Below are 24,568 nucleotides of genomic sequence, written 5' to 3' on the forward strand. Positions count from 1 at the left end.
ATGTTTGTATATTTGTGTTCGAAAAGGTGTTCCCCCAGGTTTCTAAGGAAAACGCGAGAAACCTTGCAAAAGGAGCATCAGGACAAGCTAACGAAACAACAAGAAGTGGAGAAGAAAAGGTTAGAAGAAGAACTATCGAAAGAAAGGAAAGAGGAGCCGATCTACGACAAAGATCCGGCGCTGGTCGTACGTCCTGGCAAGAAATCAAAGGTCCCAAAGGTCTCCGTAGCTGTTGATGCCACACCCGCGACAAGAACCGAATCGATCCTGAACCAGGTGCCTATAGAGCTAGTAAAGGGCGTCGAACCGGACGATCCGTTCAACAAGAATATCGACTATCCTATAGTCGATCTCAGCCAGTTACAGACAACTCCTCAAGTGGTTGTCATAGAGCATCATCACTCGAAGAGCGATCCGTTACCAATGGAAAACGTGTTGAAGAGCGTGAAACCGAATTTCTCCACACCCAGGATATACGAGTCTGATTCTGGCAGCGCAAGCAGTCTTTACGCGAAGATTAACCCAAAATTGAAATCCCGCTTACCTCGTCCCGAGCTGACAGTGAATCCTGACGGATCGACCGTGGATCAGAGCGAGGAAATTTACATGAAGATGGGTCCAAAGTTAACTACATTCGGCGCCAACAGTCCACCAAGCTGTGATATAAACGTAACCTGTAGGGAGCCCACGGTAGAGAGGGAATGCGTCAGCCCGGAGGAAGCCCTGAGGACGATCAAGCGCAGAAACTATCCCAAAGTTCTGCCAGACATCGAGAAAAGACGGTCCCTTCCAGCGCCCAGTAGCTTGTTTGCGTCCAAGCAGCACGTCGGTTCGTTGAAGGATTACAGAAGTGGATCGCATTCGTCCTCTCATCAGCCACCTCAGCCTCCCCCAAGGATATTTGGTCCTTCTAAGAGCCTCGAGTTTGCAGAGGAGAACGAGAGTCAGCAGGAGCCGGAATCTGTCATTACTAATCTCCACGTTGGTCCGTTGCTCAGAAGGCAAGACTATACGACGAAGAACAATTCCGATCCGAGTATCATCGACTCTTTGGATGATAGGATAGATAGGGCCAGAACGCAAGCCGGCGGAAGCGTCGACACTATTTATTCGAATCCCGTGTGTTCCGTTAACGAAACGATTCAACCGACCTCCCACAGCGTGGACAAGGACATAGGGAATCCGATTGCTCTGCTGGAGTCCGGGATCGGCAATCCCAACTGGTACAAATCGTCTCCGTCTGGAAACGATACTTGTATAGTGACGGCGTTGTCGGAACCAAGAATCACTGGCAGAGAAATGAACAAACAGGCTCAATTTGGAGGCTCGAACTGGGACACCAGGATCCCCGGAATAGAACCAAGAATCGTTATCACGCCTAGAGTTGGGAATCTTCTGGGACAGGCGAATCAGAACTTGAGTCAAATCGTGGTGAATCTAGCAGACGCCACATCCGATGAAAAATTGGACCGAGAAATTAAATTCGGTACTCCGTTAGACTCGAACACGTCCAGCAGATCTAATATGAGCTCGATGGAACAATTGCAATCAGATTCGTTAACTTCGTGTTCGTCTCCCGATTCCAAGTTATCAAATATCGCGAGCCAAGAACGAAAAGAACCACGAATAATAATTACGGCCAGGGATACCAAAGTTTCGTCCTCAAGCATGAAGCAACCCAAAATTATCATCAAACCTACGTCCAGTTTGCAGAGGACCAGGGATCACAGAAATATTCCTAAAGTGTCTGCCATTCCACCTCCGGAACAAAGTTGTCAGAGCATCGACAGGGACAAGCTAGCGGAGCAGAGGGAAAAGCCACCTCTAAAAGAGAAACCGAAGATCACGAGGATTCCATCGTTTTCCAGGCGCAAGGAGGAGCCTTCGGGCGAAATCGAGAGGCCACCCATCTCCTCGTATCCTGAGAAAACGGAAATCGTGCACAGGGTGGAGGCAGTGGCCAGCGGAAAAGTGGTGAACGTGTCCGTAGCTTGCGATGGGAAGTCGAGCATTCCGATGTTACAACGGAAAGAGAGCGAGAAGTGTTCGAGCACAGAGTCGAGCAACGGAGCCTTGAATACGGGCACGATCAAAAAGAAGCCGGTGAACAGGAAGTAGGAAGCGTCTATCGCGTGCTTCATGTACCATTGTTAAACTTCAGCTACGTATTTTCAACTGAGTAGCTCTATGCGTTTGGAATCGGTAATCTGATGGTCCGCTTGAAGCCGTAATTCTGTGATGATAGTTGAAACAGAGAAGGGACGGCAATTATTTTTGGTCTAACTGGACATACAATTTTGGAAAAGAATTTTGAACGTGGTGGAGAAAGAAGAATGACTTTAGTAAAGCTTGGGGACTATAAAATTGAAAGTGAGTGCGATAAGATGTCGTTTGAGGTTCGAATCCCTTGAGTTACGAGCAGGCCAGCCGATATGAAATGCCGAGTGTCGAGTGGAAAGATAAAGGGAAGCTAATGAAATTGTGATCGAGGTTCTTAATTAGTTTCCGTAGTGGCACAACGAATGCCCAGTATAATAATGGATTTTAGTACAACGAAATGATCTGCAAATTTTTTTCATACTTTAGATATACGATTCCTAGTATTTTAATGTTTAAATAATATGATTTCTGTAGTAGATACAATCTTTTTGTACCATTCTCAGTAATATTACCAATTATCAGAGCAGACTTTAGTTCGCCCGAATCTTTTGCTACTGGATGAAAGACAAACCAGCGAATTTTAAACAAATTCTTCGGACGTGATACGCTTTTCTAACCGCAGTTGTTTAACGAGCTTATTTTCACATAGAATCGTTCATTGTATAACCGACATTCCTATTTCTCTCGTAGGTTTTTCTTTTCGGAATTCAAACATTATTAAAATTTTCTCTCAAACATCGCTACCTAATCTTTAATTAAAATTTAGCAATTACAATTTAAGATTATATGTACCTTAGTTACGTATCTGTATGCTAAATGCTGCTTACCTTCGATTATTTTTTTAATCCTACCGTTTTCTTTTTAATGTTGAAAGATCATTTTTCTCTTTTTATCTAGATTCCCGTTCTTACCTGATTCTCGTTTAAATAATTCCTTCTTTTTTACCACGTTATCGAACGTCTTGTTCGCTCGGTCTAACATGTACACGAAGCTGAAATAAACGATTTTCATACTTTTCTAGCGGAGCAACGTGGGCTGAAAGTGTTTCCCTGAGAGGAGTGTCGCGGCGAGTCTCTGGTTATCATTTTTCAGTACGCGGCTGGCGTACCATTTATCTTGCAACTTTACCTTTATCCACCGGAACTTTATTATTAAGTAAAACAAAGTCTATAAGTCACAGAGCGTTGCCGGGAGGTGGAAGCTGTCTGAAGTAAGGGCTTGGCGGAAAGGGGAACGGGGGTTGGAAACGACGTGAAAACGGCTACCGACTTCACCACTCGTACCCCAAACCGTTGTAACACCGTGTACGTTTGTGAATCGAATTGATTCTCGAAGTTCTACCAGAGTAATGCGATTTCCCTGCCGACCGATAAAGAAAAGTTCATTTCATTCCAGCTTTCCCCCTGATTACACGCGGTACCATTTCTGTCTGACCAATTGCGACTATATCCTTGACAATAGCTAAAAACAAATCCGTTTCGCGAACGAATCCAACGTGAAGCATCGCCAGTAAGATTTATTTACATTTTCAATTCTTATTCTAGTCATATGTCCGCAACTTGGTCGCTTCCTATAGGCTGGAACATCGTAAAGAATCGTAATAATATAATATCTGCGTGACAGATAGTTAAATACACGTGTGGACGATCGAACATTGAACATTGGACAATTACCATTGAACATTGGTCTCTCGTACTAATTTTGTTCACATTATTTTTTTATATATATATATATCCGAGGCTAATACAATTCGTATTTCCCTTCTTTATTTTGTATGTAGATTTTTTCTATGTTAAAAAAGAAATCGATCGATAAAGCGATGTACGCTACCAGCGATGCTCGATTGAAATATGGTCCTGGCTGCGCACACGAGAATATTGTGTCATAAAATGTGTATTGCTGTTGAAACAATGAAATACAAGTGAATTGGTGATGTTTTAAGGGTCCTTTACCGCACGAACGGTGCAAATATCTCTTTGTCATATTTGTCCAGAAGATATATACGACGAGGTGGTGGTAAAATTCGCGGATATTTTTCCAAAGATCCAACCTGTACCTCTCGAAGGAACGACGTGGGAGTTATACAATCGTGAATGGTGTTCCGTAATGCGTAAAAAAAGTTGAACGATCGTTTCGCAGCGAAAAATGGAGAACGCTAATAGATACGATTCCATTCTTAGTTTTATCCGTAAGATTTGTCCAGTTTTGTTTTTTTTTTTTTTTTATTGATAATTGATATACGAAAAAGAAAGATAGGCTTTAATAAGGAAAGAAGTACGTTGGTCTTGATTTATATCCCGCGATTTACGCTTTTTATGCAGAATCCCATGGGATCTGAAAATTCCCAGTTATTTATCACGTAAAATTTCATCTTGTCTCGTCCGCTCTTTTTATGCACAATATGTTGGTAATAGACGCATGTTTTTATCCTTCCTCCATTTCCAAGTCAGTCACCTGCATAGTTCACTTAATTTTTCTTTTCAAAAACAAAAACCCTTTCGTCTCTGTCTCCGTATTTCCTCTCTGGGATATGTATTTTAAAGTTATCGACGTCATAGTTATCGATTGTTTACTATGAGACATAGAGCTGCAGTTGTACAGCATCGAAGAGTAACCGACGAAAGTTTGGTGCGTCGATAGAATAGCAAGTTCGGGGTCTCGGGACTGTCGGGGATGAACTCTCGATTTGCCGGCCGGTGTAATGGCGCGGATTTGATAAATTCGCCGGACGTTTAATGGAAGGGGCCACGTGGCTTTCACGAGACAAGTTTCTGCTTACTGATAGCGCGTAGTTAAAGTACCTTTAGTTCGGCAAAGAACAGAGGATTCATCTTTCCTTCCAAAAAGTTACATTAAAAGAGGTAATCCAATCGATCGTAATAACGAGTATCGACGAGTAACCAGTTTCTGACCGTGCAAGGAAAGTTAAACGCTGTCGAATTGGATTACTGAGTTTCGTAGGCCTTTGCAAATTAAGCGGAATTGTATTCGCGGCTTGCGATACATCAAAGGAAACGCGATATCGATTGCCGAAATGGCGCTTCTGCTAGTCTCGAAGGTTCACGCGCATGTAAGTCGCACACGTACGCGCGAACGTACATCGGGAAAATATATCTAGTGGCTGCATCGGGCCAATTTGCATTGCTAAACGTCGTTTCACATTCGATTCGCTCCCGGCTTCTTCGGCTTCGATGTTTGCACACGCGGATATGCATGTGCTCCGGGCTGCTGGCTTGAAATTGGCAAATTTCAAGCGGAAACGGTGAAAAAACGCTTGTCACCGTTACTGTTGTTAAATCATTTACAAACGATAACGCTGTCGGCTAAAAGAAGGAACCGGCGATCTGGAATGGTTGACCAGATAAACAAATTTTCTAGACACTTTTCAAAATATCGCGAAAATGTTTTCGGCGGTTTAATATTTCGTTCCGACACACTTTATTCTGAGAGGAATATATAAAAATAAAAATGATTCTAGTCGTAAACAGATAAAGTAGAACGTCTATTTCCGAAAATAACATACAGATTGCACAAAGGTTGATTGAAGTATCATTGTTCCGTTATATCTTCTGTAATGTCGCAGGCTCTTCTCTGTCCCGTAAATAAATTTCGAAACAAACGTCGTTTTACATAAAGAACGATATAGAATACAACGCGCGTTAAAAATCACGAAGCTAAATGATATTCAACGCTAAACGCTATTACTAGCATGATCACACTGTCTCTTTCCACGAACAAATTTTTCACTCCGAGGAGAAGTATCTGGAACAAGTGAAATCGTCGCTCTACTCGTCATCCGTGCCAGAACTCTAATAACTCTACTTCACACTTTTGCGAGTCAATGAGATATAAAAACCGTGCGTCGAATAGCGGGAAACCGAGAGAGCCAGGTGCAGCCGCGACAAACGATCCGATAATGAGGGATACATCCGTTCGTTCGCCTTGCTTGCTAGCAAATAGCTGAACAATTCGAGGGTACGGGTTGACAGTGAAGCCACCACTCGGAATGGGCGGAGAGTTTGGAAACAGAGAAACAGGAGACGGCGAGAACTGAACCGAACGATTACCAAGCATTAGTTACGGTGCAGCGTAACGTAGCCTCTGGGCGCAGCAGTTTGGAAAGCCGTAATTGCAAGACAACTCTTGGCCTTTCGCCTGACGGGGGCGGATTAGTGGCAACGAGTGCTTATATCGTGGGTGTGACATCGCGGAACTGTCGTCCAGTCAGCTGGACGAACACGCGACCCATCGTCCACTTGATGTACGATGCAGTTTCGTGGTTGATAAACGTTCAACGGTAGAATGACGCGGAGAAAGAAGAAGTATCAGAGCGATCGTGGTCTTTAGAGTCGAGGCTTGATTCTCGCGATGGGATTCTAGAAATTCTACCTCGTAGAATTATACTTTAGACCCTTAGCCGGAGTTACGATGTCGGAGCGCGTTTACAAAAAGAACAAAGGCGTGGAAAAAAGCGCGGAAGCTGAGGAATCTTTACCACGGGACGAGCAAGTTTCCGGATTCTCCTATAAATCCATAACGTTCTTAGGTTGACATGGAAGACACGTATCATGAATTATTCCCGGTGTTCTGGTTGCTCGAATTATTCATAAGAAAACAAATGTCGTTCGAAGTAGTTGGTTCTATTCGGAATCGAGACTTTGAGTAGCGTCACGTTACGAAAGAATCTATAAATCTACGGATGGTTCTGCCTCGTATATATCGATGGTGCCTTAATTCGGGTACAATCTGCCCAAGTTTTAGAAATTCGAAATTCGAATCCATAATCTATTAGCTTCCGTTTGTAAAATCCGACATTTGTAAGCTGAATTCAGTCTTAAGTATTACGGGTTATTCCAAAGGGTTTTTCCTTTATATGTATATTTATACCCGTATGTAAATAAATAAACAAGTAAATAAACAAATTACGCGAGCACCATTTTCTTATGCTTCAGTTCTATACGAAAATTCCATGTCAAAACATAATTCGTTCTTCGAATAACTTCAATTTCATAGTGAAATAATTTCGTACTACTATGTAAATAGGGCAAATCACAAGAGAGGAGACAAGCGTGCTTCAGGAAATCCATTTCAAGGCTGCCTGACCGCGTGAAGGGGATCTATTAAAATCATTCTGCAGTATAATCAGCGCCCTCGAAGTGCAAATCAGCCTCTAAATAGTCCTGTAGTAGATCGACCTCTCGTTATCGTGTCCCGTAGCGGGTTCGGTGAGAGTAGTGGTAGTCTAATTCCCAGCCTTCGAAGCTGAGCCAATTAATAAATTTGTACCGGTCGGCTGGCCATAGAACAGGCCTCTGTCTCCGCTTCTGCTTCAAGAGATATCCATTGTTGTCGAGACAATGCCGGCTACTTGCTAGTTAGACTACCTAACTGTCCGCGGTAACGATCGTGCGCGATGTCAGATTAATTAGATTTCAAAGGGAACGCATCGAAAGGGGCTGAACTCTGTTTAATCAGCCATAGTTCGAGTGCCAGTCGAGAAATATCGTCGACGATCGCAGTCAGAGGTTTTCGTTCACGGAAAAATACTCGAAAACCACGACGAGCAAACGCTAATGCTGGCTTCTATCGACAGAATTTCGTGATTTCTTTCACGACAAGCGACATCGGTGGTTCGTGCTTCGCGATCAATTTCTCCGTGAATACGTGAGATCACCAGAATGTACGCGGTTTCCTGTTGGTGTTGATACGTCGTTAATCATTTGTGTCTCGATTGCTTCGGGATGTAATTTCGCAGACACGGAGGAGGAAAGCGGAATGGATCCAAGGAAGGTAGTTTCAAGGGGCTCATTTTCAGAAAGTTCAACCAGGAGCTTTGCCGCTGTTGAGATTCGAACAGCTGTGCTTCTAGTTGTCCTTTGCGCATTCATCGATGACTTTGCATTTAAAATTAAACGTTCCAAAAATAAAGTGATTTTCCTTACAGACTAAAAAGTTAGAATTTGAATTTGATTTCACCTGGCGCAATTTTCGAACTTAAAGAATAGAAATTCAAGCAAAAGTTTCAGTAAACATCCGCCACAGGGGTATAACGGAAAAGCAAATAACCAGACATTTTCGGGCGTTCAATTTCTCGTTGGAACTTTCTATTTTCGCAGTCGATTATTTTCACGTGTTGAAAAGCGGGTGGTGGTAAGAAAGAGAACGAAAGGAACGCGCGTTCCGGCGACACTGTTCGCGGCTCGATCGCCAGAGAATCTCGCGACCTCGCAATAGCATTCCGACCGGTGTTCCCAACGACATATCCACAGGAAATATCGATTATCGGATATTCGAGTGATTAAACGCATCTGCGAGGCGTAGCAGTTCGGTGCTCGCCACTAAACGACCCGATCTGTTTGTAAATCATGAAAACGCTACGTTTTTGAACGTTTCGTTTCTTTTCTCACCCTCTTGCGTTCACCTATATCACCTTTGTCGTTTGATCGCTCGCTGATATTACCTTCGCTAATTAGATAATATCGATTACGTGCATTCAAAAGCCAGACGGTAAGATCTACATATATCGATCGACCGCGTTATCGAATCTCGGTATTCGCTGTATATCACAGGAAGATCAAGGCGTGTATACGTTGCAAATCGTGCACGTGTCAATTCAGTCCCTTGAGTCATTAACCACGAAATAGCTTCCTGTTGCTCTGCTGAATTTATTTTTAATTGCTTGGAAATGTGGGACAGAAGGATAATCTGCAAGTAATAATTATTCTTCGTTTTTCATACACCATGTTGGCAACCATCATTTTTGGGCGTACTTATATTAAAAGTTGAGGTTGGCAGATATACCAACTTGCTTCATGGCTTCCCGATTCGATTACAGCGACCGTAGAAATTGAAGACCCTAATATTTAGAGCTTACAAAGAATCATAGCCGTCCTTTTCGAGCGACCGGCAGTCTTCTTCTTTAACTTCCCTTTAACTCAACTTTAACTTTCTCTGGAATTTATTTTTGCCCTTCATGGGCGGATCATCTTCCTCGCGCGTCCTACTCATGTTTAAACATGACGGAATGGATCTTGTTCGTAAATTAAATTTCCTTCAGGCTCAGGGAATGGACAGTTTCTTCACTTCGTGCTTCTACATTTCGCTGCCGATCTGGCTGCCTCGTAAAAGTATGTCTTATCTTGCCAAGGGTAAGTACCATTTGAGTGCCGAGTTATACGAGATCGTATCTGAAAATGCTACCGTAAGGTCAAAACCCAAATAAAATTTTCACGACCGCTAATTTACGAAATGGCGAGAGTTCGCTTGTCGTACGGCCAATCGCACCAATTTCTTTGTTCGGAATTTAAGAATTGTGCGTGATCGCTCGATAAAACTCGAATAAATTGGAGCCCTGTAAAAGAACGAACCGGACGGAATGAATTCATTGGCAGTGGAAGAAAGGAGGATTGGCCTAATGAAAAGAAACGTAATAAGCGGCTGTCAAATTATTATAAATGTATCAAATTTCAAAAGAAGCAGCAATAAATTACACCAAATTACAACACATAAAGGTACCCTGGATAAGTGAAATGAGACGAGACCAGTGGGCAATCGGCGAAAACTCATCGATCATCCCAACGATTACCGCTGAACCTAAAACGTTCCGATTTGCCGCAAAAATCTTCCCTTCCAGCTAGCGGTGAAATTCCAGGATCTCGTGAGGCGTAAATTACACGAAACGGGACAACAAGATTCCGTTTATCGGTTAGAATTCCGCGGATTGTAATCGCGTGGGTGTTTCTTTCCCATCGTCGACATTCCAGTGGTTCTTTCGATAGGTAATTAATACAGAACTCTGAAAATCACTCATATGGGGAATGATGGAGCGGCCTAGGGAACGAGAGACTTGGACGGGTAGACGGCAAAAAAGTGGCAGACAAAAAGAAATAGACGAAAGAACGCGACGCGGCAATTCTGGAGACACGGTCGTCGTCTATCTATAATGAAATCTCCAGCAATATTTTCATCGCGGTGACTCGGCCAGCAATGTGGCGATGCTGGGAGCCAAGCTAATGTTCCTCCTGCTGTAATCCCGTCGCTTGGTAAACTTTGAATTTCATCGGGACGCCTTTTGCCAACCCCCCTTTATCCACGGCTTCCTCCGTGCGATGAAAATCCTGTTTTTTTAGAGCGGAAGAAATTGAAAATTCGCACGATTTCTCGGGGATTTCTTCAATGCTAACAACTTGAAAGCTTCCCGGTAGAAAAAAAAGAGGATAAATTCGTTAAAACGTTATATGCCGGGATATTTAATTTTCATAGAGTACTTAAATTTTCTAATAAATACGATTGCAACGAAGAAACAACGTTAGAAATTTCAATACAGATCTGTCGAATTTACGTCAGGAGATGAAAGAATTTTGAAATAATAAATATGCAAGCTACTATAAATTTACGAGTAGAAGTATCTTTATACATTTAGTGCAAGCGGTGCTAACGATCAGGCTGATACCCTGCTGTAGGTTGACAGAGAAAAAGGGATGCTTGTTAGAGATCCACGTTTTTCCTTTGCTCGTTACCAAAACTAGCTTACGTATCTGAATCATCGGCAAACTTGCTTTCGTTTCTGTTTCATTCCGCCTCCCTTGCTGGCCGTTCGTTACAAATTTCTATTTAGTTGTTTGCGTCGAATTGGAGCCCTCGTGCTTCATTCTATTTCCACTTTGGCAGCGGATACAAGAGCCCGGTGCAACGTTGCTGTCACTCACCCAGTCCGTTACTAGACGCAAATCCCTTTTCTCTGGGGTTTCGTACATATCTCCATAGGACATTAGCTTTCCCGTATCTTCGGCAAGTCAGTCAACATTTTTTTTACAGATGAACCGTTACATCGTCGAATGTGGAATTAATTTCACGTAACGTACAGAACGAGAATGACGAAAGAGTTGCAGTAACTTGTTTTACAAGTAATTGATTATTACATTAATGTATATAGCTTATGGCTTATTTTGCAAGAAATTGGATTACGAACAGTCCATTCGAGAGAATATTACAAATCAACATTCTCTTAACTATTTCCCGTTTGTTTCATTTTTTACGCTCTCATTCCCTTTGTTATTATCCCTTTGACTTCGACAGAGTATAAATTGTATTATATAAAAAGAGCACTGTTTGAACGCATGTTTCACAGAATTCATGCTTCATTATGTAAAAGAATTATTATTTATGATTAAAAATGTATTATATTGAAACGAATGGAGAACCTATAAAATAATATTAAGCGCGTATACTAACAAACAATAAGAAACCAAAAATTAAGGACCACCTATTATTTCCGTTTATCGATTTAATCGGTTTCTGCATATTATTCTCTCAAATTTCTATATCGACCACGTTTTTCATCCCCCAAAATTTCTCTCAAAATGCAGCTGTAGCGTACTCGTTCTAGAACTATTTACGGCGGATGAAGAAGCTCCATGTAGCTGACCAAGTGAACTCAAAGGAGGTAGTGGTGCGCAATTTCATTTAATTATATTACATGAACGCTGGCGAGTGAGCTTTCAACGGGTCGGTGGTAGAAGCGGAATTACTTGGCTAGTAGTTGACAGTCGGTCAGATACTATTCTTTCGCAGAGGTACCTTTCGTTCTACCTACACCCTCTGCCTTACGTCTTGTTTCACCTTCGCCCCTCTAAATTGAATCTCACGCTGCGTTTTCATTTATTTTCTTCGGACTTTGGAGATTGCTGTTGCTACTGTTGCTGAATTTCGCGTCCAACACAAAGAGTTTACGTTAGGTAGTGGCAGCAGCTGTTTCTGAAGCCAGACACCTTCTTTCAGTTGCTTCTATCTCGCCATCAGCGTATCTTGAGAGACGGTCGACAGGGTGATTCATCTTCCGGGAGGGGATTATTGTGGGCTGGCTGTAGCCGAAAGCTTCCTGTTGCCCGTCTTCTCGTGTCAGCTTTACGCGCTTCTTCTTCTTCTTCTTCTTCTTCTTCTTCGTGGTCGTAGTGCTGCTAGTCTTCTTTTTCTTTCTGCCACGTCCTTCGTTGTACTGATCCCGTACCAGGAGCTCGATGACCACGACTCACCTTTCCGGAACACATCCCCAAGGATTTCTCTCGTTAAACCGCGGCCGTTCGACGTTCGGAACGTCGACTTCGTTTCCCGTGATTCCCTGTGAAACCCTTACTCTTCGGATAATTCTAATCCTCGCGATCGCTACTTCGTTTTAGTGTATAAAGAGAACGCTGCCTTTTGAAATTATCAAATGGCTGGCTAAAATAAACATAGAGGGTATTTGATTTCAGGAAAATGTAAACTTTAGTAACCGAAAATAATATAATCGAATTTCTGTACAATGTGTACGAATTTAGTAAACAACGTATGCGGTGTAGAAAGTTATTTCTAATGTAAGTTAAATTAACCTTGCAGAATACTTCAACAAAACGGTTAATAAAATAAAATATCCTGGTAGAAAGTTTATAACTATTTATATCAAAAGCCATACTCGCTAACTAATAACAAAATGAAAATGGGCTAGATATTATAAAGGAAGACGTCATTTACAATTTTTCTACGTAAAAGCCATGCTCTTCCTCAACGAATAAAAATGAGTTCCATGTGTGAGCTCCATAAAGATCTGGATTTCGTACAGTTGTTGCTTAACACGTTTAAGTTACACCTCCATGTTGTTTCCGTTGCACGAACAACGGTGGAAGCTAAAAGGAATACGGCAACAATGAGAGAAGCGTGTTACCTTTTCTCATTGACGAGCAATTGTCATTTATCGATCAGACATAGATATAGACGACGCGTTTAATTAAAATACTGCGGGTACAGGTGTTCGCAGATGACCAAGAACTAAGTAGTAAGTTCAAATTCTCCCGAGAAGACCGTGCGCCGAGATGTCGATCGGAAGTTGAACCAGCCGGCGCGTCTCTACGTCCCAACAATTCGGCCACGGGAACAACCGTTGGGATGAGTTTAAGAAACTGACACCAACACGTGAGTTGTTTGCTAGTTTCACGAAATGATTTCGCGTCGACTGCCATACAGGTGCCCGTCAGCTAACTGGATCCATCCGGAAGTTGGCAGCGTCATGATAAATATGATCGCGTGCTCGTTTACACTTCGTGATATGTACACATTTTAATATCCAAGTATTAGTCACGGAACTTTTACCTCGGCCATTAATTTTTAGCTCTTGTAACACGGATATATCTCGTATCTTCTTAAAAACTTCTTCGATTCGTATAAAATTTACGATAACGCCAATGTCATATAAAAAGTGCAAAGAAAAGAAGAGAAGATTCATCGAAAACATGAGACGACTAAGGACGGTTGCCGCTTGAATCTTCCTTTCAGTAAAAACTGCGAATTTTGATAAAAAAATACCACAAGATCCGCGGTTTTTTTTTCGTAGACAACAGCAGACAGAAACTCGCTGAAAGTGGATAGGAAGCGCAGCCCAAATGCCACCACAATACTTCGTTATTTCTTTCGTTCGAAAGACGCACGAATGTCATCCAGCAGTCCTTCTATATTAGACGGGATTCTTCAACTTCTGCCAGACATGCGGTTTCTTCCTAGAAACCCCAGGTGGGAACCAAAAGGTGGGAAAATGGGTCGTATCGAAGGTTTTTTTCGAACGTATTGTACGCGTAGCGAGGGGCTACGACTTTTTAAGACATTTGAATCACCGGATAGAGCACTATTCAGGGTGTAGTTGGAGCATGATGGATAAATTCACTTGGGGCATTTTATTATATTAAAAAGAGGTTTATAAAGGAAATTTAAAATTACTTGAAAGTTGTAATTGTTTTAAATTCCTGGTTAAAATCTCCGCGGTTAAGTGTTCTTTGGTCTCGTGCTTTAGCAAGGAGGAAGTTTAGTTTGATAACTTAAGAGACAGCCGTGAGCCTTGGAAAGTTAGCAGACTACGCCTTTGTGTCATGCTTCGTGTGGACGAAAAACCGAGCTGTAAGAGGAGCAATCAAAAATTGAAATCTGCCTTGAATCTATGAAATTTTAATCCGGTCCGAGTTCAACAAAACTACCAGAGGGGAAAGGCGACGAAATTGCGGTTTCTTTACCAACATCTGGTTGCCTTTGTCGTGTATATTTCCTTGAGATTTGGTAAATTCACGCGCCGTGATCGCGCAAAACTGCGCCATGTTGAATGAGGAAACGTTTAAACTGTCTCGGTTCCCCTTCGTCGTTGAAACCCATCGTAACTCCAGCCGACACAAGAATTCGTGATAAGGAACAGCATTTAAAGGAACTTCTATGGGAAGTTGCAGCGAACTTTCATTCATTGAACTTTCCGGCTAATAAAACTTTTCGCTTTAATTTTCCATTGGACGGCTGATAATTCTTTGTATCGAAAGATATGCGTTTGACGTTTCAAATTTCCTGTAAAAACTTGTCGAAAAGTACCTTATTTTTTAGATTCTAGATACAAGATAGATTCTTGGAATTACTTTCCATTTAAAAGAATCGGCCTAGCTCAAAATAATGCACCTCTGTCGTGTTAACTACGATTCTTGGGTACTTTCAAAGTACATTGAACCATTGATCTCAATAGAAAAAGTTAATTAATGATCCGAACGTAAATCTACTTATCAAGCTGCTTTCAGCTTTTCTAATCAAAAAGAGTACCTTTTGTAAAATTTATTCAAGAAAATCGATTGAACTTTATTTGAAGAACTTCAATCTGTAAGTGTTTCGTATTAGTGTCCCTAGATATACGACAAAGTTACCAAAAAGTATCCTTCCGTTGGTAGAACTGAATCAATACCAGCTGTCTCTCCTCTAGTGGAGTCTGCGCGGCGCGATTCGATCAGCTTCGCCGATGTTTCACTATCCAAGACTAGATTTTGCATTTTTTCTCGAATATTTCATCCTGTTTCAAAGATATCAATGGATTGCACTAAACTGCTTCCTCTAAAACTTTAGCAGATACAAAAAGTTGTATGGGTTAAAACGTAAACAAATAGAAAATTATCCTTGCTATCACCGTACGTTCAATCCAAACAGTTACTTTCAACATACGCAAAATGAACAAAATTCATATATATATAACTTTCAATAGCTAGTAAATATTTACACTACATGGATGTATGCTAAATTGATCCGAACCGAAAATGAAAACTGAAAAATATAGCGGTGCGAAATTTTCAAGAACCATAACGAAATTTCCCTTCCTATCCGAAAAACTTGAAACGAAATTAGGGAGATCATCGAAAATAAATGGCTGGCAAAAAAAGGGCAAATGTGTAACATAAATTAAAAGAACCGCTATAAGGAAGGGTAGGTTGAGTTCGGTCGGTAGGTGGGAACCGCAGAATCGACCGTGGCGCGCTTCGCCTCGCCGGGGATAGCGTGGTGTCTCTGGCGTCGCGATGCGCGAATGCTCGCAGACCTTCTCATTCTCGTACCGTAGTCCGTCTCGTGAGCTTCGAGGCGACGTTACGTGTTGTGTACCGCGTTACTTGGCTTGTTGTTTCCGTGTCCGTGTTTCCTCGGTGTGCCACAGTGTTCATATATCCCTCGTCTTGCGCATATCGGTGTTACTTTTCGAAGTATTTCAGTCGGATATCGTGTACTGTCGCGGAGACAGATCGCGGCGACACGTCGCGTACGTATCGGCAATAACGTGACGGAACGATGCACGGGTTTCTGCAACGAGATGACGTTTGATCCGCTCGAGGCTGTTGTTCAAGCCGGAAACGTTCTTCTCATCGGCAGCACAGACTGGATCAAACGATAGAGTTACTCGCGCGAACAGTGAACAGTCCGGCTATCGTGGAACGACAACGTGACACGCTCGTTACATATATACATATGTATATGTATATATAAAGCTGCTCTCAGTCGGTGATTGTGTTCGCTTGTTGGTCATCAGTGTCGTGTGATAATTTTCGTGAAGCTGTGATTCGCGTAGCGGGAACCGAGAAACAGTGTCGTGGCGACGAAGCATTTATGCAAATCAAGCACGAATCGTTCAGCAACAGTCGACGAGAGTATCGAAAACATAGCTTCGATCTACCCTTCGACATTGGAATCTCGTGGATCGCGTGCTTCGTGCAACCATACCCCGCTTCCTCGTGTGTATATGTGTTGTATAGTGCAGACACGGCGGAGCTAGCATCGTGAGCATCTGAGGTGAGTCTGAGACAACAAAGTGATTCTACACTTGCGGTGGTAGATTCGATAGCTTACTAGATGCGCAGGTTAATTAGCAGAAACGCCCGGTCGCCTGTACGGTATTCGGAGTAGTACTTGGTACACGGTAAGAATGTTTCGGAATTGATCGTCCGCCCCGCGGTCTCTCTAATGCAATCGGATCGCTGACAGTGATGGATTCGGCCTCGGAGACTCGTTCGCGTTCAAGTTTCGGCGCGTCTGCGTGAAACTGATTTTGCTCGGCCGCTTGAGATTCGAGAATTATGCCTATACATCGAACGGTCCTGCCATCGATATTTTTTACCATTTGTTCTTGCGGCCCTTTGGTCGCGTCTCTATTCATTACTTCTAGAGCGGTTGTCGGAATTTTTTTGATTGTTTGTCGTTCTATACATATGCACGTATATACAGTGTGTTTCAAATAAAGAGGAATTCAATCCGAACGCCTATGATATTTTATCATATACTCGACCAGTTAATCATATTCTACACGTGTTTTTTACAGGGAATAAACCGAAAATCATATTTCACCAGTTTTCAACACGATAGTATATTATATCTGGTAATATTTCCATTTATCATCGGTCCCGCGATCGCAACCCATACAAGCTCTATTCCAGATCTCATCCCCCTTGGCGTCGTATTTTCGATCCAGCTCGGTTGAAAATAAATTTCGCACGGTCTGCGAAGCTATGGTATCGCGCGATGTTTATTTATCGGGCTATTATGCGGTATTTAAATGGAAGGGGAAGAAGGCGAGCTTTCGTAATTCCTTCGGAAAATGTATCGACACCCAGACCTCTCCATCCCTCCCTCCCTCCCCCCTTTCCCCTTGTATAAATGTGTGAGTTCGTCGGCGGTTCCGGTTGCACGCGCGACAATGTATTAGCCCCGGGTTCCATCAATAATTTGCATAAACCGGCAGGGAAATTTACGTGTAACGCGGCGGAGGTGGCGGTGGTGGCGCGATGTTCCTCGCGAACTCGAAAGTGGATTACAAGTTACGGCCGGCCGATTTATGCGGCCATTACACGCCTGTAAGGTCTTAATTACTCGCGCCGGAAACTTTTCGACGTGAAGAATTTCGATGTCGCTTAGTTGGTAAAGCGGGAAGAAAAAAAGCACGAAGTGGATGCTATCGGTATGCGACAAGGCGGACGCTCGAAGCTAGCGTTCAATAGTCGAACGATATTACTTATTGTATTGTTACCAGTTGCAAAAATTGTTGCTAGATATTGTTAGCTTTCCCGATATTAGATTCGTGCAAGTGAATCGAATCTCGCTATTTACCTTTTACAGATATGTATAGTTTATGGTGCATGTTGCATCGGCAAATTTTGTTAACTAGTTTCGGAGACATACAACCGTATTTCTGTGTAACGTGTAGTATACATAAGAGGAGTTCGACTTAGATTCCTTGTGCTGCATAGTCGAATCGAAACGTGAAATCGAGTCGAATTCGATGCAGCATCGTCTAGTGAAAATTTAGTTAGACATTCGATTGGTAGAGATGTACCGAATGTCATAGTCGCAAGCTCGAACCAGGATTCTTCGACGCTCCGAAATTGCTATTTCTGTTTCGCTATGACACGATAATATTTTTCCGTATTGGTTTGTCCAAAATTCATTCAATTTAGTTTATATCGCCGATTCGGATTCCATTACATGCTTTAATTTATAATCAATGCTATGTGAAATATTGAACAATCGCCGTGTAGTTTGGAATAATTGGTAGCGAAACGTTCAATATCTCGTATTTGATTGATGCATGATTCATTCTGATTAATCATTCAAGTGTATCGATATTTCGTGTCGATATCAAGTATTCCACGATCGAGGTATTAAACTTATACTCTGCTTATGATTCGCCTCGTTAGAACGTGAAACATCCTAAATTAAAAGTCGACTACGTCGAGCATTCGATGGAAAGTTGCAAGTTTTCATCCGAGTTGTAAATGTACGCCAAACATTTGTCGACAAATATACACAACGATTTGTCCGTTTCGGAACGTTAACATCTGAAAATGTGAGAAACGTCAACCACTGCAGTTGTTCAGGACGCAGTTTAAGAATCTCTCGAATTTATCGTAGAAGACATTCCTTTGAAAACACGAAATAAGCGTGGATTCGATACAGTTTTTTATTTGGAAATCTATCCACATACTTGATCGACGAGATACGGGACATGGTCACGACAAATATTTATATTTTTGTGGTTGCTTATATTTGCATACCGGATAAATCTCTGTTACGACAAACATGGTTACATACAGCCGAATTGAAATCCATTAATTTACACAATGTAATGTAATATTTAAAAGACATATTTAATATTCCATATACATTTGAAGGGTTACCAAAATGAAATGATACGTTCAGAATATTCGTAATTACACGTGTAATTATTTTAATTACATTATTCAACAGTCGATATCATTAATGTATTTCTAAGCGTATGTAGATACACATGGAACTCGATAAACACTATGTTCTCGAAAAATAGAAAGTAATATCGGGAATCTTGTTAAATCGCACAGTAAGCTGATTCCTATACGGTTTGATTCGTTCGTTTAAAAATTCGCAGTAATTCGCTTGTTTTTAACGGTAGTACCAAAAAACCAGCAAAAACGTCGCTTGAGACGTCAATTTAGATAAAACGCAGGACAAATATCGGCTCGATATATGGAGGGAATATTCCCACTGGTATATCCCAACCGTTCGCTATCAGAACTGGATATTGATACAGACGCAATATCTTTCGAGGGGTAGTGTATTGGGCCGGAAAGTTAAGTCTCGCGTTCACGCTGGCTGGTATTAGATCAAACAAAACAAAGGGGATGTTGAATCAATATCGGAGCGGAGGCGGCAATGAAAGGAACAAGCCTCGGGTATGATTATGCGGCGAGAAGCAATCCGTTTCAGGAGAACGAAGTCGTGAAGCAGCCATCAAAGAAAGGTTAGAGGGAGCGAAGTCAAAGAGGCAGTTCGTCTTCAGTCTTGTCGTTGAGACGCATGCTCGTGTCTCGATTCTACGAGACGTAGGAACTCGAGTTACTCGAGTCATCGTTGGAGAGACGCATTTCATCAAAACTTGCGGTTTGTGTGTATACCATCCCACGGTAAGCTTTATTCAGTTCGTAGTTTAGAAGGATTCGAGGATCTTGGAATTTAAGCGCACAATAGAATATAAATGGAGTTATGCGAATCGAATAACGAATATAAAATACAGGATGAATTGGTAGAGAGTTTTGTTGAATTTCGCTGAAAGTTCGACTGGAAGACTCTGGAAGGTTATTTGGTGATTGAAGTATCGCGATAATTAAGCACATAATTAGCGATAACACTTTTGAAAATCGTCATGAAAGGGTACTCGATGTTTCGGTAATCGAAGCAGAAAGAATCTTCAGAAGCTGCAGTAGCAGGAAATGCAATTAGAGTTCTCAAAGTGGATAATACGCCGCAATTAGAACTTTCAACCAACTGCAATATTCAGTCACGAAGCACTTGATGACTACACCGCTTCAACCTTAGAGTCCTCGATAATTGTACATCTCTATCGGTAGACCACTAGACCATCGAATCCCTCTACAATCGATAAACCTGGCGATTAGAATACTCAAGCCAGCATCAAGATACCAGCTAATCCTTCCGTTAAGTAGCGTATTTCCTCGTTTTTAATCATTTTTTGTGTCTGTTCGAGCGGAATGTCACTTAAATTGCTGCATATCTACGTGTAAGCTTCGCTACTCGAACACTTCTTGTTCCATCGATGTCTCAACGATAGATATTGAAATCCGCTCTTCTAGGTTGCCTGTTTTCTAAAGTTTAACATACACCGGAGAATATTGCGGCACTTTCCCAACGAGATCCCCGACAGAGGGGATCGTAAGCATTCGAAGCACGTAATCCATGCTCCACCGTGTGTCGTCGAAGATAAATGAGCCGTTCTCTATACGTAGACAGGAGAAATTTTGCTCTATCGTCGAAATCGCCATTGGACTCACGCCATCATTTACGACGATTAAACGGGCGGGTCCAACGTGATCATCGCGTACGATCGCAGAAGCTATTAAAATGAACGTTGTGTATGAACGAACTGGTAGTATCAAAAGTTGAGAAATTTTCTCGAAACCCGCCTCAAATCGTGAAATTTCGATTTCGAATCATGGAAGTATCATATCAAGCATTTAAATTCAAGTCGATAGGACGATTTCTCACCAATGTTTAAAGTGCTGGATTCGATTCAAATCGAACTCGATCAAGTTCTACTGTGCGAAACGAATCGGCAGACAAAGAGTTGAGTACAGTCGGTAATTTTTCACCTTTCTCTACCACTACCAAATCGGAATGAAAGTTTATGACCTCGTCGTTGGTTCCCCGGTCGCTTTAAAATTTCAACGCTATGGGCCATTCCCCTGTTCCTCTGTTTTTCTATTTTTCTCGCCATACCTGTCGCTATCTCGTCTCTCGCTTTCCGCGTGGCGAGAGATTATTTTTACTGTTCCATCGATCGTTACTCGCCGCCAACCGGTTAGTGGAAGATCGTTCTCGTGATTTCGATGTGCTCCCTCGATCGTGGAATCCATTCTACCCATTTTGGTTAATAGACAACGATGCCCAAAACGAATATAACGTTTTCAAAAGTACTTTATATTACTATATACAAACGAAATAACGGTTTCAAGCGAATAATTTCCTGCTGTGCTGGATTTACGAAACAAATTTCATACTTCTGACACATAGAATGTGTAAAAACCTCGTAGTTTATCGTCGTCGTAATTAAAATCTCTTCTCTCTGGAAAATTGCATTTCTCAAAGCCTCATCACTCGTGAGTTGTCGATAAACGTCGAAAAACATTTGGTCCCTAAATGTTCATGCAACAATCACGGTAAAACAATTCTAGGAACGGACGGGAGGAGAGTAGATAGGTTTTGCTACAGTGTTTTGCCAAGTTCGATCGGCCAGAAATCGTCGGAGCTTTCAGCGGTCGTGTTCACGATATGTTGCTTAAACGGTGATCTAAAGTTAGACCGTAAAACGAAACATTTTTCACCGGGGGACGAAGAGAGAAAGAGCGATGGTGCCACGTCATTTCGTGCATTTCGCGTTTGGCCAGTTGCCACGTTAGCTGGAAGTCACGAATAGAACTATCGCGTGTCACGACCGATGGAAATTAAATCGTAAAATTTTCGGCACCGCATCGATCTTGTGGTCTTTGTGTTTCGATCGCTGACCCTCGAATTCTGTACTGGAACAGTTTTGAGGCTCTTCCGTGCGACAAACTTTTCTTGAACGCGGGTCATCGAGCTCCGGCAAAGTCCTCTTGCAGCTTTCGAAGCACCCCACCAAATAAGCTTTCGAGCAATCCGGCAACTTTTTCTATAAATCAGCGATCGTCTCTCATAGAGACTACAGAACTGGATGGAACATTTAATCCAGCACATCTTGGACCAATGTCGAGACGTTTCAACGAATTTTCCATTGAATAGACGAATTCTATAGACCTTTCGAAAGAAATGGAAAAGTTTGACGTCTACAATTTTTCCGGTTGCTATTCTAGTTTATCTTCTAGTAATATTTCAAAAGTTTTCATCGATTGATAAATATCGAGTACTCCCAGAGTTTCATATTTCTTCGTAGAAATCTGATATCGTAAACGAATAACGGTTCGAATTCGATGTTGATCTCTGACAAAGTGGTGATTTGCGAAACAGAGTGCAGTCGTTATATCGTGTTCGATTCTGTGTGCTAAAAGAAATAGATGCCGACTAGTTTGGCTCTTCTTCTCTGTACGAAAGAATAGGAAAAGTCATTGTTCGCTCGTTCTCCACTGTGTCAATTGAGAATAATAGACGTCTGGTAGAAACCGAATCCACGTGGCTCTTTAATATCTTCGATTTTAAAGGAAGATCCATCGATATGAGGATCCACTTCTTACTTTCGTGTCGGATATTGTGGAAAAGGAAACGAATCGAGAGATAGTTAGATGTGGCTGCTTGCAGAGAGAATTATCATTCGAGTTAAGTTGCTGCTAGTTGAAATCATCGGGCGCCTCTACTACGGAAAGGGGTAGCAAACATAGCGTAGCAGTAGAAGTAGCCAGGTGGAGTGTAGGGTATATGGTTAGAGTGAAAGATCACCAGGAACGTTTTCAAATGCCTTTGATATAGAAGATAACTCAGAATTCGTCTCTCAGGTGGCATCGATCGGTCGGCTCCTTTCGCTTTTGGCAAGTGATCCGAGAAGTAAATTGCCTTAAGTGGGCGATAACGCTCCTCGTCGGTGAAGAGACTAAGATACGGCTGTTGCATAGAATGTACAATGTACATACACATATAGCAGAGAAAGACAGGAAGAGGATGAACACGTAACCGTAGCTTCCTATCTATATACATCTCTCACAGCCACATGGATTTTCAGTTCGCGAGCGGTTCGACGAGCTGGCTGATGCCTTTGTGCTTAGCCCTGGTCTACGTGCACACGAACGAGCACGAACACGCGGCCTGGAACACGTTGATGAGTTCTTCGCAGTGCAATAACACGTTCCTGTCCTCCCATCAACCTCTATCCCCCATCCGACACTCGAGCTTCCACTTGTTCCTGCTGTTCTTGCTCCGGCCGCGAAATGTCTGCCGTCGCATATATGCAGTAATGTCCAGGAGATACTCGACATATCTGCGTGACGTCTCGAGGGTGCAGATGTCGCATCAGGGCATTAGCATCGGCCTCAAGATACTCCGGTGATTTTCGAGAACATCTCGGAAATGTCCTCGATCCTATCTTCTACGAGTAGACGGAAACAGAGAGGAGAATGAGCGAGACAGCGAAACAGGGAGTATTCTGATGCCGATGAATTCTGATGGACCGCGTGTTTGCGCAACCTCTAGTCATTGATATTTACGATGGAATTGTTTCTCCGTCGTGATGTTAGGGATCGACAGGATGCTGGTGCACGAGCTTCAAGTTCGATCACCTTGATTCTTCAAAGTAGAACACGAGATTCTCTGTGCAATTCTATTAATTCTTCGTTTTGAAATTTGATCTATGCTCGCGGGTTCCGCTGTACAAGATTTTACGATAAAACAACGGGCAGGAAGTTGCGACATCCACTAATTTCCAATGCATCATCCGGCAAGGAAGAAAGGCCGGTCGGTGTTCCTTTAGGTGTGCCGCGTCATCCCGCAATTTTTCCAAGCCTTTGTGCCATAGGGATTTCCGCGACAAAAGCAATAAATCCAGCGTCTATCCGCCATGCGGAACTGACCTGGCGTGCCGCGTCTGCGTACACGTAGTAAGCTCCTTTCGGACCAATCCCTGGGAACGGGCATTTTAACACAATGCGTCCGTCCTCGTCTTGCATCAAGCAACGGCATAGAAGGGACTGTCGTCTCTCTTTCTGTGATGATTGTTGCGCGACCTGCGGATCTTTGTGAACTCGGCCGAAACTCCACGGCGACGTTTCTACTAACAAATTTTGTCGGCGAAAGGAAGACGAATTATACCTTCCAGGGGAATACCTGTCAACCGTGGCTTCTTAAGATGCAAATTGCTCGTTGCAGTGGGCAGTTTGGAACTGGAAAACGTGTAGATGATAATCCAGCTGGGAGGAGCTGGCATCTGCTTAATTGAGAAGATTTCTTACAAATTTACATCTATCGATTAGATAAAATACATTTTTTCCGCCGAGAACTACTACAATGTATACATGCGAATGAAAGATTCTTTGGAGCATGGATAATCGCAGGGAAATTAATCCTTTGAGAGCGAACGTGTTTCGCTACATGGAACATTCGCAGGCTGCTGTCTTTGATTAAAGGAAATGAATAAGTAGAGGACGCATTGATTCGAGTATTCGGTACAGACTGAGCTTTCGAAATGCTCAGTGCTTCGTGTTAATTACATGCAAGAAATGCTCGAATACGCTACCCCTGGGCATAATCTAATAGTCATCATGCAGTTGATTAACAGCCCTCGCTAATTAGCGATTCCGCCTGTCGATCAACGTAACAATTTTTCACCGTGTTCAAGATATCTATTTCTAACCAGGTAATAGCATTAGCATCGATGCGTTATAGATTATAACGGTACGAATTAATTATAGTACCTAATATGTTATATCGCTTTCGTCCGTCTTCCTGTTTGGAACAAGCACGCGCTGGTTGTTAAAAGCTGTACACAAATTTATTCGCCAGCGGAATTAGCGCTAATTGAATACGGATCATGGAACGGCGTTTAACGTCATTAAACGATTACCAGCACATACGCGTCTGTGCGGAG

General features: G+C 42.4%; 3 protein-coding genes across 13 annotated transcripts in view; 2 read left to right on the plus strand and 1 right to left on the minus strand.

Annotated features, from left to right (window-relative positions):
* LOC122570966 overlaps positions 1-3,160 on the plus strand; it is a 55,689-nt gene extending 52,529 nt beyond the window's left edge. For 7 of the 8 annotated variants that reach the window (XM_043734036.1, XM_043734037.1, XM_043734035.1 and 4 more), the window contains one exon: positions 27-3,160. In XM_043734036.1, coding sequence (XP_043589971.1) covers positions 27-2,118 — 2,092 coding nt within the window. In that variant the 3' untranslated portion in view covers positions 2,119-3,160. The remainder of the gene's footprint in view (positions 1-26) is intronic. The other variant, XM_043734043.1, reaches the window with a different exon arrangement.
* The window catches only part of LOC122570975, a 307,523-nt gene that overhangs the window by 28,245 nt on the left and 254,710 nt on the right, over positions 1-24,568 (minus strand). The window lies entirely within an intron of this gene.
* The window catches only part of LOC122570968 (neuroligin-4, X-linked), a 261,432-nt gene continuing 252,425 nt past the window's right edge, over positions 15,562-24,568 (plus strand). For 3 of the 4 annotated variants that reach the window (XM_043734044.1, XM_043734046.1, XM_043734047.1), the window contains exon 1: positions 15,562-16,269. The gene's annotated coding sequence lies outside the window, so the exon portion shown is untranslated. Of the gene's footprint in view, positions 16,270-19,320; positions 19,410-24,568 lie in introns of those variants that run through there. The other variant, XM_043734045.1, reaches the window with a different exon arrangement.

The sequence above is a fragment of the Bombus pyrosoma genome, linkage group LG9 (genome assembly GCF_014825855.1).
Source record: "Bombus pyrosoma isolate SC7728 linkage group LG9, ASM1482585v1, whole genome shotgun sequence".
NCBI lineage: Eukaryota > Metazoa > Arthropoda > Insecta > Hymenoptera > Apidae > Bombus > Bombus pyrosoma.